The following is a 15171-nucleotide window of genomic DNA, read 5'->3' on the forward strand; positions in this document are numbered from 1 at the left end:
GGGTCTACTGCATAAGAAGCTACCAAAGATTGTAAATCTAGACAGCTCCATCTTGGGTACTAGCCTACAAAGTAGCCAGAACATCTTCATGGAGCAGTGTCTCAGAAAGGCAGCGTCCATTATTAAGGACCTCCAGCACCCAGGGCATCATGCCCTTTTCTCACTGTTACCATCAGGTAGGAGGTACAGAAGCCTGAAAGCACACACTCAGCGATTCAGGAACAGCTTCTTCCCCTTCCAATTCCTGAATCGACATTGAAGTCTTGGACACTACCTCATTTTTTTAATATACAGTCTTTCTGTTTTTGCACATTTTTAAAAATCTATTCAATAAACAGAATTGATTTACTTGTTTATTTATTATTATGTTTATTTTATTTATTATTATTATTATTTTTTTCTCTCTCTCTGCTAGATTATGAACTGCTGCTGCTAAGTTAACAAATTTCACGTCACATGCCGGTGATAATAAACCTGATTCTCATCCTGATTCACAGTGAATGTGTAGTACCGTGCAAAAGTATTGGACACCCTAACTATATATATATATGTTATTAAGACTTTTGCACAGTACTGTATATCCTGCAGTTCTTGATTTCCCAACTCTCAGATACAGGCTATGCATTTACCCCATGTCCCCACCATTCATATTTTTATACACCTCCATCTAATTTTCCTGCACTCCAATGAAAAAGTTCCATCCTCTTCCTATAACTCATTCCCTGGAGTCCCACGCAGCATCCCTGTGCTCTGCACACGTTCCAGCTTTGTAGCCGTGTGTTGCTGGAATCCAAATGGAAGCAGTGACAGAGCTGAGTGACGCATCTGCCAGCAGTCCCTCAGGTCCCACTGGACTGACCAGCGTAGATCGAGGACATATATATATACACACACACATATATATATACCTAAGACTTTTGCACAGTACTATATATTCTTTCGAGTTACCAAGTAACACTTAATTCTACTGAGCTAATACTATGTACTTATAGTTTGGTTTCCCAAACCCTTCCTATTGTAATCAATGTACAGTAGTGTGTAAAAGTCTTAGGTACCCCAGCTCTATATATATATATATTTATGTGTGTGTGTGTGTGTGTGTGTGTGTTTATATGTATGTATGTTTGTTTGTTTATTTATATATAAATTTATACACCTAAGACTTTTGCACAGGACTATATGAGAAGAATAGCATGGGATTGATGTAAGTGGATGACTGTTGGCTGCCGTGTTCTCATTGGAGCAAGGGGCCTGTTTTCATGCAGTATGACTGTGACTCCAACCAAGAAAATATGAATCAAAAGCATCCCAACCAGACGTCATTGGCTTTGCAAACCAACACCACTGTGCATAATAAGAAATCAGGCAGATGGTTCCTACAAACCCATCGCGGTCTCTCTTCTTATAAAAAATGCTGCAAATGTTGGATACCAGAAACAAAAATCAAAGTTGATGGATATCCTCTGCAATTGAGTATGGTGCAGAGAGAAAAATGGAGCCAAGCTTTCAGGATGATGACCTCTCTTGAGAACTGCTAAGAACTATGTCCAATGATGTGCTTTTATTAGAGATATAGCACGGTAACAACCAATTGAGCCTGCACTGCCCAATTATACCTATGTGGCCAATATACCCCCAATCTGTATGTTTGGAATGTGGGAAGAAACAGGAGCACTTGGAGCAAACCAACTAGAAACAAGTTCTAGAGTACGTTGAGCAGAGAGAAAAGGTCATGGAGAGAATAAACAGTAAGGTCAGTGGTAGTGTGTAGATCAAGAAAAGGTCATGGAGAGAATAAACAGTAAGGTCAGTGGTAGTGTGTAGAGGAAGAGGTGGTGGTGTCAGGTGTAAAGGTATGTCTGGAAGAGATGTGAATGGGAGGAGATGAAATTAAGCCCGAAGGTAGTGGGGAAGGATGCTTAAAAGTGCAACTTTTAAGGAGGAAGGATATAAGGAGGAAGCTTTGGAGGAGGTTCACCAGGTTGATTCCAGAGATGAGGGGGTTAGACTATGAGGAGAGATTGAGTCACCTGGGACTGTATTCACTGGAATTCAGAAGAATGAGAGGAGATCTTATGGAAGCATATAAAATTATGAAAGGGATAGATAAGATAGAGGCAGGAAAGTTGTTTCCACTGATAGGTGAGACTAGAACTAGGGGACATAGCCTCCAGATTCGGGGGAGAAGATTTAGGATGGAGATGGGGAGGAACTGCTTTTCCCAGAGGGTGGTGAATCTGTGGTATTCTCTGCCCAATGAAATGGTGGAGGAGATTACCTCAGTAAGTATATTTAAGACCACGTTGGATAGACTTTTGCATAGTAGGGGAATTAAAGGTTCTGGGGAAAAGGCAGGTAGGTGGAGATGAGTCTATGACCAGATCAGCCATGATCTTATTGAATGGTGGAGCAGACTTGACAGTCCAGATGGCCTACTCCTGCTCCTATTCCTTATGTTATTATTTTCTAACGAGTGGAGGTGGAGAGAATCATTGACAGAATCTTTGGGACGTCAGAACTGCGAAGATTTTGGTCATTTTCCAGGCACAGAGACGACAAATTATGATAGTTTCACAGTCATTCTATTTATTTATTTTAATTTAGCGAAATAGTGCAGAGTAGGACCTTCCGGCTCTTCCAGTTGTACTGCCTTGGCGACCCCCAACAAACCCGATTAACCCCAACATAAACACGGGATTATTTACAATGACTAATTAAATAACCCAGGTCATCTCTTTTATTGAGATACAGCATGGAGTAGGCCCTTCTGGCCCTTCGAGCAATCACTCAGTTTAACGCTAGCCTAATCACGGTATAATTTACAATGACCAATTAACCTGCCAACCGTACATCTTTGGACTGTGGGAGGAAACTGGAGCACCCGGAGGAAACCCATGCGGTCACCGGGAGAACATAAAAGGAAGTCCTTACAGTCAGCAAATTGAACCTAGGTCGCAGGAACAGGAAAGTGTTGTGCTAACTATGCTACTGTGCTGCCCTTAGTCTTTGGACTGTGGAAGGAAAGCAGAGGACCCTGAGAAAACCCACAAATTCCACGGGGAGGACGTACAGAGACTCCTTACAGAACAACGCCAGAATTGAACTCTGAACTCCAGAACGGCCTGAGCTGTAACTGTCACAATGGGGTGCTGGGAATGGACCCAAATGCAAGACACAGACACTGAAGTACAAGGAACAGGACTTGACTAGAGTAGGGACGTGACAGGATACAGACAAGGAGCAGGGACAAGAATGTAGACTAGGGCTTGGACCCCAAGCCAGAGACTGGACAACGACCCAGAACCTGAGTCTTGCCTCGGGCTTGGGCCCCAGAACCAGACATGGACGTGACATGATTGCAGAACTGGAGGCCGGGTCTTGAGGCTTGGAGACAGGCTGGGGTCTTGAGGCTTGAGGCTTGGAGACAGGCTGGGGTCTTGAGGCTTGAGGCTTGGAGACAGGCTGGGGTCTTGAGGCTTGAGGCTTGAAGACAGGCTGGGGTCTTGAGGCTTGAGGCCTGCAGGCTGGGGTCTTGGTCTTCAGACCTGCAGGCTGGGGTCTTGGGTCTTGAAATGTGGAGGCTTGGGTATGGACTCCAAACCAGAGACTGGGCAAGGACCCAGAACCTGGGACTTGACTCGGGCTCGGACTCCAGAACTAGGCGAGGACAAGACGAGGCTACGGGACTGGACATGGCTTGGGTGAGGAACTCTTGGGTAGGGCGAGACACAAGGACAGGTAAAGGCGCATGGACAGGACTCGGATAGGACTGGACTAGGCACAGACTGGACGAGGGCCTTCAGGAGCACGGAGCCTTGGACTAGAAGAGACAGGAGCATGGAACATAGAGCCGGGACCCCTCCTTGGGAACAGGACGTAGGGCCGGGACTCACGCACATAACACAGAGCCGGGACCCCTCCTTGGGAACAGGACGTAGGGCCGGGTCTCACACACATAACACAGAGCCGGGACCCCCCCTTGGGAACAGGATGTAGGGCCGGGACTCATACATAGAACACTGAATATGAAGAGATGGATCCAACACAAGGTGGCAGCAAACAGCTGAACCCACCTAGCAAAGGCAAGGACACAGAGACAGTTCCCAACACTAGGTAGCGGCAAATGGCCAGACCTACCTAGCAAAGGTGTGGACGCAGACAGACAATTCCACACAACGAAAGACAGTTCCTTATCTTGATCTAACAAGGATCCGGTCTTGCTCCGGCGGTAAGACTTCAGCGATACAGGTGGGGTATCCAGGCTGGGTGAGCAGGCAGAGAGTCAGGCAAGGGGGGAAAAGACAGGGAGGGGAACAGGACAGTCCACTAGGGAATCCCTGGTTTGCAGAGGTATTTATGTCTCTGCCCCAAAACGAGAAACATGTGCCCACAACAGAAACTGGGGAAAACTAGAAATCCCGGAACAAGGAACCATGGACCGGACCGTGAACCGGAACACGGACTTCGCAGACCGGACTATGACAGTAACAGTGTTGTGCTGGCTGCTATGTTACTGCGGCACCCAATTGTCATTATAACCTCAAGATCCAGGCATCTCCTTGTACTCTTCCATCATGTAATTAATCTCCTGATATGTACACTCAAGGCACCTTCATGTAATAACGAGTCTTGTTTCAGTGCCTTTAGCAGGGCTCTAAGAACATGACAGGGAAAAAGTGACTGTTTCATGAACATGATTTAAATAAATCCTTTTCATATGATAATTCTGTTTCATTAAAACTAAAGCACTGACAAATAAAAAGGAATTATTTTATATTATTGCACAATGTCAAAATTATCCAGAGGAGCGTAGGAATCTCTGCTGGAGCATATTACAAATTTCTATCATTTTGTACATGTACAGTCAGGACTTGACAGGCTGAGAAGGAAGGCAGCCTGCATCATGCCCCACTGTCAACTTTTAGCGTGAAAGCAGGTTCACAGGTTTGGTGAGTGAGACGGAAGACCACGATGATGAATAAGCAGATTAATCATTTATTAACAAACAGTAAAAGATTCGACCTAATATCTAAGTTCCCCCCCCCAAATTAAACAAACTACAAAACCAAATGGTCTACAAACAGATAGTTGGCTAAGAGTGCGAGTCTGGAGCAAATTTTCCCAATGGTTCTTCAGCACGGGTTGTGACCTCAGTTTGAAGAGCCCCTAGAGATGGAAGGAGAGAGAGCAAGCCTCCTGCATGTGCTATTCTTATACCCTGAGTCGTCTGAAACCAGACACCAGTGCTGTGGCACACAAGGCAACCACTGGGAAGAGCAGCTGCATCTTTCAGATGGGCCAATTGATGACCGGCATGGTAAAAGCAGCTTTCGACCGACACGTAAACTAACATTCACATAACACGACTAATACATACCTGTCCATTTTTTTTTCATTTTCTCTGTGATTTTTTTGTTTTGCATGTGCTGTATCGCTTATACATCAAGTTAACATTAGACAAGGGATTTCCAACTTAGTGTTCACGGACCCCTTGGTCCATGGCAACCCTTGGGAGAGTAACAGAGCCAGGTCCAGTCCTGACCTCAGGCGCTGTCCGTGTGGAGTTTCTTGTGGATGCCCCAGTTTCCTCCCTCAGCTCCAAGATAGGGCAACTAACAGTGATCATAGAGTGTAACTGAGTTGTAGAATCTGAGATGTGAGAGGGGAAGCAAGAGGATATGGAGGGAATAGACGAGGATTTGTATAAATGAGTATAGCCAGCCGGTGGTGCAGCGACATCCGCTTCGGACTTCAAAGCGAGTGGTCCTGGGTTCGAATCCAGGCGGCTCCTTGCATGCTTTCCATCCATGCTGGGTCGAGCATTGAGCTAGCAACTTGGCCTCTTAAAAAAAAATGACAAATGCGAAAGAAGCGGCAAGTTTGCTGCCCGATGTGCCATAAGTATAAGTGAGTGCTAATTGGTTGGTACAAGCTCTGTGGGCTGAATGGCCTTTTTCCCTGCTGTAAAACATGATGAATCTATGAAAGCAACAAGGGGGACAATCCACCCAATATCATCCAGATCTTCTAACTCGAACTATATATCATCTTATGCTTTTCTTTCATATGTACCAGTACTTTACCAACCTTTTCTAAAATGTACATCTTCTGGGTGGCTGGGTGGAGATAAGACCTAACATATAGAGTGGCTTTGAGGAAAGAGAAGCAGAATAAACGGTGTAAAGACAGTAAGGTAGAAGGGCTGAAATGTGTGTACCTCAATGCAAGAAGCATCAGGAACAAAGGTGATGAACTGAGAGCTTGGATACAAACATGGAATTATGATGTAGTGGCCATTATAGAGACTTGGCTGGCACCAGGGCAGGAATGGATTTTCAATATTCCTGGATTTCAGTGCTTTAAAAGGGATAGAGAGGGCAGAAAAAGGGGAGGAGGGGTGGCATTACTGGTCAGGGATACTATTACAGCTACAGGAAGGGTGGGTAATGTAGCAGCATCCTCTTTTGAGTCAGAAGGGAGCAGTTACTCTATTGGGGGTATTCTACAGGCTTCCTGGTAGCAGCAGAGATACAGAGGAGCAGATTGGGAGGCAGATTTTGGAAAGGTGCAAAAATAACAGGGTTGTTATCATGGGTGACTTTAACTTCCCTAATATTGATTTGCACCTGATTAGTTCCAAGGGTTTAGATGGGGCAGAGTTTGTTAAGTGTATCCAGGACAGATTCCTGTCACAGTATGTGGACAGGCTGACCAGGGGGAATGCCATACTAGATTTAGTACTAGGTAATGAACCGGGTCAGGTCACAGATCTCTCAGTGTGTGAGCATCTGGGGGACAGTGACCACCGCTCCCGGGCCTTTATAATTATCATGGAAAAGGATAGAATCAAAGAGGACAGGAAAATTTTTAATTGGGGAAGGGCAAATTATGAGGCTGTAAGGCTAGAGCTTGCGGGTGTGAATTGAGATGATGTTTTTGCAGGGAAATGTACTATGGACATGTGGTCGATGTTTAGAGATCTCTTGCAGGATGTTAGGGATAAATTTGTCCCGGTGACAAAGATAAAGAATGGTAGGGTGAAGGAACCATGGGTGACAAGTGAGGTGGAAAATCTAAGCAGGTGGAAGAAGGCAGCATACATGAGGTTTAGGAAGCAAGGATCAGATGGGTCTATTGAGGAATATAGGGAAGCAAGAAAGGAGCTTAAGGGGCTTGGAAGAGGAAGAAGGGGGCATGAGAAGGCCTTGGCGAGTAGGGTAAAGGAAAACCCCAAGGCATTCTTCAACTATGTGAAGAAAAAAAGGATGACAGGAGTGAAGGTAGGACCGATTAGAGATAAAAGTGGGAAGATGTGCCTGGAGGCTGTGGAAGTGAGCGAGGTCCTCAATGAATACTTCTCTTCGGTATTCACCAATGAGAGGGAACTTCATGATGGTGAGGACAATATGAGTGAGGTTGATGTTCTGGAGCATGTTGATATTAAGGGAGAGGAGGTGTTGGAGTTGTTAAAATACATTAGGACAGATAAGTCCGCAGGGCCTGACGGAATATTCCCCAGGCTGCTCCACGAGGTGAGGGAAGAGATTGCTGAGCCTCTGGCTAGGATCTTTATGTCCTCGTTGTCCACGGGAATGGTGCCGGAGGATTGGAGGGAGGCGAATGTTGTTCCCTTGTTCAAAAAAGGTAGTAGGGATAGTCCGGGTAATTATAGACCTGTGAGCCTTACGCTTGTGGTGGGAAAGCTGTTGGAAAAGATTCTTAGAGATAGGATCTATGGGCATTTAGAGAATCATGGTCTGATCAGGGACAGTCAGCATGGCTTTGTGAAGGGCAGATCGTGTCTAACAAGCCTGATAGAGTTCTTTGAGGAGGTGACCAGGCATATAGATGAGGGTAGTGCAGTGGATGTGATCTATATGGATCTTAGTAAGGCATTTGACAAGGCTCCACACAGTAGGCTTATTCAGAAGGTCAGAAGGCACGGAATCCAGGGAAGTTTGGCCAGGTGGATTCAGAATTGGCTTGCCTGCAGAAGGCAGAGGGTTGTGGTAGAGGAAGTACATTCGGATTGGAGGATTGTGTCTTAGTGGTGTACCACAAGGATCTGTTCTGGGACCTCTACTTTTCGTGATTTTTATTAACAACCTGGATGTTGGGGTAGAAGGGTGGGCTGGCAAGTTTGCAGAGGACACAAAGGTTGGTGGTGTTGTAGATAGTGTAGAGGATTGTCAAAGATTGCAGAGAGACATTGATAGGATGCAGAAGTGGGCTGAGAAGTGGCAGATGGAGTTCAACCTGGAGAAGTGTGAGGTGGTACACTTTGGAAGGACAAACTCCAAGGCAGAGTACAAAGTAAATGGCAGGATACTTGGTAGTGTGGAGGAGCAAAGGGATCTGGGGGTACATGTCCACAGATCCCTGAAAGTTGCCTCACAGGTGGGTAGGGTAGTTAAGAAAGCTTATGGGGTGTTAGTTTTCATAAGTCGAGGGATAGTGTTTAAGAGTCGCGATGTAATGATGCAGCTCTATAAAATTCTGATTAGGCCACACTTGGAGTACTGTGTCCAGTTCTGGTCACCTCACTATAGGAAGGATGTGGAAGCATTGGAAAGGGTACAGAGGAGATTTACCAGGATGCTGCCTGGTTTAGAGAGTATGCATTATGATCAGAGATTAAGGGAACTAGGGCTTTACTCTTTGGAGAGAAGGAGGATGAGAGGAGACATGATAGAGGTGTACAAGATAATAAGAGGAATAGATAAAGTGGACAGCCAGTGCCTCTTCCCCAGGGCACCACTGCTCAATACAAGAGGACATGGCTTTAAGGTAAGGAGTGGGAAGTTCAAGGGGGATATTAGAGGAAGGTTTTTAACTCAGAGAGTGGTTGGTGTGTGGAATGCACTGCCTGAGTCAGTGGTGGAGGCAGATACACTAGTGAAGTTTAAGAGACTACTAGACAGGTATATGGAGGAATTTAAGTTGGGGGCTTATGGAAGGCAGAGTTTGAGGGTCGGCAAAACATTGTGGGCCGAAGGGCCTGTACTGTGCTGTACTATTCTATGTTCTATGTTCTATGCTTCTACCTTCTGCTAGCCTGCAGGTCACCTCGGGCAAGGTGTAGCACCTGCTTAGCACCTCCACCTGCTCCCCCCCCCCCGATCAGGGTCATGTGAAGCCATGGGAGCAGGTGGTGGATGGTTGTTCGAGCAGCTGGCGCACATCACAAGTCCTGGTCATGTGACCACTGACGCCAGGCAGACAACCTCCGAAGAGTATTGAAAATGGGTGGGGTCACCTGTCTTATAAAGACACTGCCCAGAAGAAGGCAATAGCAAACCACTTCTGTAGAAAAAGTTGCTGAGAACAATCGTGGTCATGGATAGAGAAGGAAGATCACGATCGCCCACATCATACGAGATGGCACATAATGATGATGACCTCTTCCTATTCTGCAGGGCTGAGCAAGGATGTTTGAAAGGAGAGGGTGAAAAGTCGTGACCAGCCTAGACAAGGTAGATCAAGGGAATCTGTTCCCCTTCGATTTAAGTGAGGCACACAATGATCTAAATATATAGGGTAGACACGGGGCAAAGATTTTTAATATGCAGAGCAGCCTGTTGGAGTGGTGGAAATATAATCAGCCTGAACCTTTAAAGGGGAGGCGGATAGATACAGGAATTTCTGCAATTGTGGAAAATGTTCAGCAACACACACACGAAGTGCCAGAGGAACACAGGGAGGAATATAAACAGTTGAGACCCTTCAACATTGATTTCTGTAGGTTCAGGTAACCGCTCCCCTTGGTATTCCCCTCCCACACCTCTTTTATGGTGTTGTTTTGCCCCAATCTGGTGACCCTTTCTCTCCTTCTCTTCTCCTCTTCCTCCCTCATGACTTGTGTACGTAATAACAATTCCCAGATCCCAAATTGTTGCTCCGTATCTGGTGACGTTTCTCAAGCTCTTTGCAAACAAACTAAAATCACTTAAAATTATGTGAATTTAAGCCTTTTTAAAAACTAATCCTACAGGAAAATAACTCAAAAATCTTACAATTATTGATAGAAAATCTCAGTGTCTTTTTAGTGGTGTGTTCATTCATAATTATTGTTCGGCAAACTAATTAGCCCTAAATATGTAAACTGCTTATTCCTTACATAAATATTTCAAATATTTATTTTACTTTTAATGTTTATGATATTGCAACTACTTAATTCAAATGCGTATTTCACTCTTTATTGAAATGCTAATTAAAAACTGCTGCCAGTTTTGATTCCTTAATGGAATTAGAGTCATCAGTGCTGGGTACAAGGAGCCTTTTGAATTGATTCTTTTTAAATTTTATTGAAAATTCACCATGGTAACAGGCCCTTCCAGCCCATGGAGCCTCTGTCACCCCGTAACACCCATGTGACTGATGAACCTACCAACCTGTTGGTTTTTAAATTTGAAACCCAGAGCAACCGAAGGAAATGGTTGTTTGTCAGTCATTGTTTTCATAAATTCTATTGTATTTTCCTGGAAATGCCTGCAAGAAAATGAATCTCAAGGTAGAATATGGTGACATAAATGCGACATAGGTACTTTGATGATAAACTTACATTGGCTTTGAAAGCCACCCAATCACTGGGAGAATGTACAAACTCCTCACAGGCAGTGACAGAATTAAACCCTGATCGCTGACACTGCAATAGCTTTACACTTGGTCTCCAACCGACGAGGGCTTTTTAAAGGGTCGAGATCACTGCTTGGAGAGAGTTTGCAATGCAATCCAGGTCCTTGGGAAGAGCCGTCACTTTACCACTTACACAAATTCAAGATGGATATAGAGTTGTAGTCATAGTCTGAATCACAAAAGCAGACCCTTCAGCCCCATGCCAGTCATGTTAATCCCAGTAATTAACACATGATCTGCAGCCTTCTCTGTCTTAGTGATTCAAATGTTCATCAAGATACTCTTGAAATGAGAGTCTCTGCCTCTACTGCCTAAAACTCTGGTTGGACCATACTTGGCGTATTGTGTTCTATTGTGGACCTCTCATCATAGGATATAGAGCTTTAGAAAAGGTGCAGAGAAGATTTAGATTATGAGGACACGCAGTCCTCTTTTATTGTCATTTAGTAATGCATGCATTAAGAAATGATACAATGTTCCTCCAGTGTGATATCACAGAAACACAAGACAGACCAAGACTGAAAAACTGACAAAAAACACATAATTATAACATATAGTTACAACAGTGCAAAGCAATACCGTAATTTGATAAAGAACAAACCATGGGCACGGTAAAAAAAAAGTCTCAAAGTCTCTCGAAAGTCCCATCATCTTACGCAGACGGTAGAAGAAAGAAAACCCTCCCTGCCATGAACGTCCAGCGCGCGCAAACTTGCCGATACAGCACCCAACCACAGCCGACTCTTGAGTCCGTCCGAAAACTTCGAGCCTCCGTCCAGCCCTCCGACACCGAGCACCGAGCACCATCTCTGCCGAGCGCCTCAACCCTGGCCCCGGCCACCAAGCAATAGGCAAAGCCAAGGATTTGGGGCCTTCCCCTCTGGAGATTCTCGATCGCACAGTAGCAGCGGCAGCAAAAAGCGGGCATTTCAGGAGTTTCACCAGATGTTCCTCCGTGCTTCTCACATCTGTCTCCATCAAATCAGGATTGTGCACGGCATCCTACTTAACAAATACAGATATCATTCACCGGAGAGGCTGCGCACGCTGCGTCGCGCCGCCATCTTCTTCTCCCCCACTAGATTACTAGACTCCTAGATTAGACAAGTGTGCCTTATGAGGAAAGGTCGAGCGAGCTCGGGCTTTTTCTCTTTGGAGTGAAGGAGGATGAGAGGTAACTTGATAGAGGTGTACCAGATAATAAGAGACATAAATAGAGTGTACAACAAAGACTTTTTGTTCCCAAGGTGGAACTGGCTGGTAGGAGGGAGCATATTTTCAAAGTTCAAAGTTAATTTATTATCAAAGTACATATATGTCACCATATACAAACCTGGGATTCATTGTCTTGCAGACATACTAAATTAATCCATAGACTGATAACTATAACATGGATGAAAGAAAACTGGAGGGCTTCGATTCACCTTAGGGTAGTTTGAAAGGTCAGCACAGCTTCATAGACTGAAGGGCTGGTGCTGTTATGTTCTATGTTGTAGATTGATCTTAGAGTAGGTTAAAAGGGCAGCACAACATTGTGGGCCAAAGGCCTTGTGTTGTTCTATGTTCTGTTTTCACTGCCCCTCAGCCAACACATTCTAAACTCCAACTGCCTTCTAAGTGGAAAAAAAATCTTCCTTATATCATCCTTGTTCTTTGTTTTCAACCTATGCCTTCTGACTATAGGGACCTCTGCGATGGGGAAAAGTTTACACCTCCCTAACTTGGCTGTGCCCTCTCATAATGTTTGGTGCTGTTCCTACTCTCACTCGTTCCACTGCTTTTGACATTTGAACAATAGTTTCAATTGGTTAGTGGTGATGAATAGGCAGACAAGAAGGATGGAACCATATCAACACACCTGCCTTTCCATCTGGCGTATTGCAGCATTCCAGACGGCATGTCAAATTCAATAATTTCAGGTAACTCACTCCCTCTGCTTAAATCAAATCTCGCCATTTCTGCTGTTAGTCGTTGACCTGTGATATTAACTGTGGTTTCCTCTCTCTGTTGACATTGCCTCGTCTGCTGGGCACCTAGGACACCTCTGACTTGCACTTTACAGTGTTACCATTCCCTTTCTTTTCTCTCTCTTTCTAAATCATTGACCAATCATCACTCGCAATAACCTTGGCATCACCTAAGCAGAGATATGATGACCATATCTGCATGCTTTTATTCATTCAGATACGGCTACATGATTGGCTGATTAGATATTTACATTAACGTACAGGCATACCTCATAAAATGCCCCTGCGTGTTGATGTATATATCAAATTTTGCAACATATGCTGGTGATATTAAACCTGATTCTGATTTGAATCTTGCCTCCTACGGACTGAAACACGCTGGAAACTAAAACAAGATGGTTCTCTTTCTTCTTTCAAAGTGGACGGAGGCTGGGAGCCCTGGAACAGATGGTCAGCATGCTCCCCCGAGTGTGAACACCAGAGGGTCCGGGCATGCGTGGCTCCAGAGCCGAGGTACGGCGGAAAGTTCTGCGAGGGACTGGGGCAGGAGTCGGAGAACTGTACAGAAGGCCTGTGCGTTCAGAGTGAGTACAATGCTTCTGCAAAGGACTGACTGCTTACCAGACCATCTCTGCTGGAATGTGCTGTTCAGGTTGAGAGTGAGTATGGGGACCAGTTCTGTGTAACCAGAGGGAGACAGCAAGGACTGAGGGGACAATGGCCTCAGGTAATTCAGAATTATCGTGTGGTCCTGGGAGAGATCAAGTGGCAGGGGCAGCCACAGTCTAAGCAGGAAGAGGCAGAAACGAGGCATGCTGTAGGGATTAAATGGGGTGTAGGAATAGGGAGAGCTAGAGGGTTGAGTGAACATGGGAGATACTGAGAGAGGGGGTCATGTGACTGAGTGGTGGTTTGACACAAGAGTTTCTGCAGATGCTGGAAATTTTGAGACACGCAAAATGCAGGAGGATCACGGCAGGTTGGGCAGAATCTATGGAGAGGACCTCAGCTGTGAGCAGTGTAGAGAAAGTGGCAGAGCAAACCCATCTCAGATATGGGAGAACAGAAGGCTCCAGGATTACTGCAGGAGATGACACAACCTTGTTTCTCTCACTTCAGTCAATAACAGACTGCCCTGAAAACTTGAATTTTCCCTCAATAACTAACCCTCATCTTAAGTAGTGTAATAAGTAAGAGTGAGGGAATCCATTTTCATTGGGTAGGGAGCTCAGGGCTGAGGGATGGGTGGGGGGGTTGAATGGGGTCAGGTGTATAGGGATTGGTAGCGACAGGAGTTAACACTGGTCAGGCCTTACAGGAGGCATTTCAAAACGCAAGGAGCGCTAGAAATTCCAGTCGTAATTGATTCCAAGTTAGTCATTACCTTTAAATCTGAGGTCGCTAAATACTTGTCAAATGGATAGCGACTAAAAGCAGGACGGTGTTACAAGACACCCCCAACCTAGTCAGTTCCCAGGATTATGATGCTCTAATTCCCTGGAGTATAGAGAGCTGGCGCAGCCCCCTTGAGGGTTCAGACCATCCTGCTAAGTGGCAGTTATGTTTTGGCGACAAGAATTGAATATTTAAAGAGCACCTGAACTGAGGTTCAGCGTTCAATGGTACGCCAACTAGAGATATTGTTTAGCATTTGTTTTGTGCTCAGTTCTCATTCCAGTTTGATACCATGTCTCATTCGTTGCTTCAAATACTCCAGCATCTGGGTCCAAAGCATCTCTTGTCACTGCATGATTGAGCCAACATGGACCCAGCAGAATATCAGAGTCTTTCGTCCGCTGTGACCAGCCACAGCCCAAGGATTTCCAGACAGATCCTGGAGATTCACGACCTCCAGGTAGCTGCTCATCAACCTTTGCAAGGAAGAAGCCAGAATCGCTTGGGAGAGCCAGTCAGTTGCTCTGTGCAGTCAGTACGTCTTCCAGCCGCAGAGAGATTCGATGGTGACCCAGGTTCTTGCTGTGGCTTCCTCACTCAATGCTTCACTGCTCGAACTCCAGCTGTCCTGGTTCCCTTTGGAGCACAGAAAGGTAGCCTTTATCATCTCTCTTCTGACTGGGAGAGCCCTGGCCTGGGCCACCACGCATTGGGAGCGAAGGTTGGAGGTTTGCTCAGATTCAGAGGAATCATGGCCACCATGATGAAGGTGTTCCATCACCCTGCTGGAGCAAGCCAATGATGACCGTATGATGAGGATACGACAGGATAGATGGTCAGCACCCAACTACGCTATTGAGTTTCATACCTTAGCCTAAAAGAGTGTCTGGAATAGGGAGGCCTTGGCCACTCTATACTGCTGTGGTTTCCGGGATGCCCTTGCTTTGGGAGGTCTTAGAGGTTCTGGTTGACCAGTCCATTCATCTCCATGATCGTCTAGCACAGCGAAAGTGGAACTACATCAAGAGGTGGAAGAGGGCTAGCCTGAGCCTGGACTCAATGCTCTGCAGTTCCACTCCTTGACCTTGGACCATGACCAGCCCATCTCCTGCTCAAGATCTCATGCAAATCGGCTGCACTAGGCTGTCCGCTGGATGAGAGGTCCCAGCATCAG

At 45.6% G+C, this 15171-nt stretch overlaps 1 protein-coding gene across 5 annotated transcripts in view; it reads left to right on the plus strand.

The window, feature by feature from the left end:
• The window catches only part of LOC140201841 (netrin receptor UNC5D-like), a 903393-nt gene that overhangs the window by 672011 nt on the left and 216211 nt on the right, over nt 1-15171 (plus strand). For all 5 annotated transcript variants that reach the window (XM_072266557.1, XM_072266558.1, XM_072266559.1 and 2 more), the window contains exon 7: nt 13022-13186. In XM_072266557.1, the coding sequence (XP_072122658.1) occupies nt 13022-13186 (165 nt within the window). The remainder of the gene's footprint in view (nt 1-13021; nt 13187-15171) is intronic.

This window comes from Mobula birostris, chromosome 8, assembly GCF_030028105.1.
Source record: "Mobula birostris isolate sMobBir1 chromosome 8, sMobBir1.hap1, whole genome shotgun sequence".
Taxonomy (NCBI): domain Eukaryota; kingdom Metazoa; phylum Chordata; class Chondrichthyes; order Myliobatiformes; family Myliobatidae; genus Mobula; species Mobula birostris.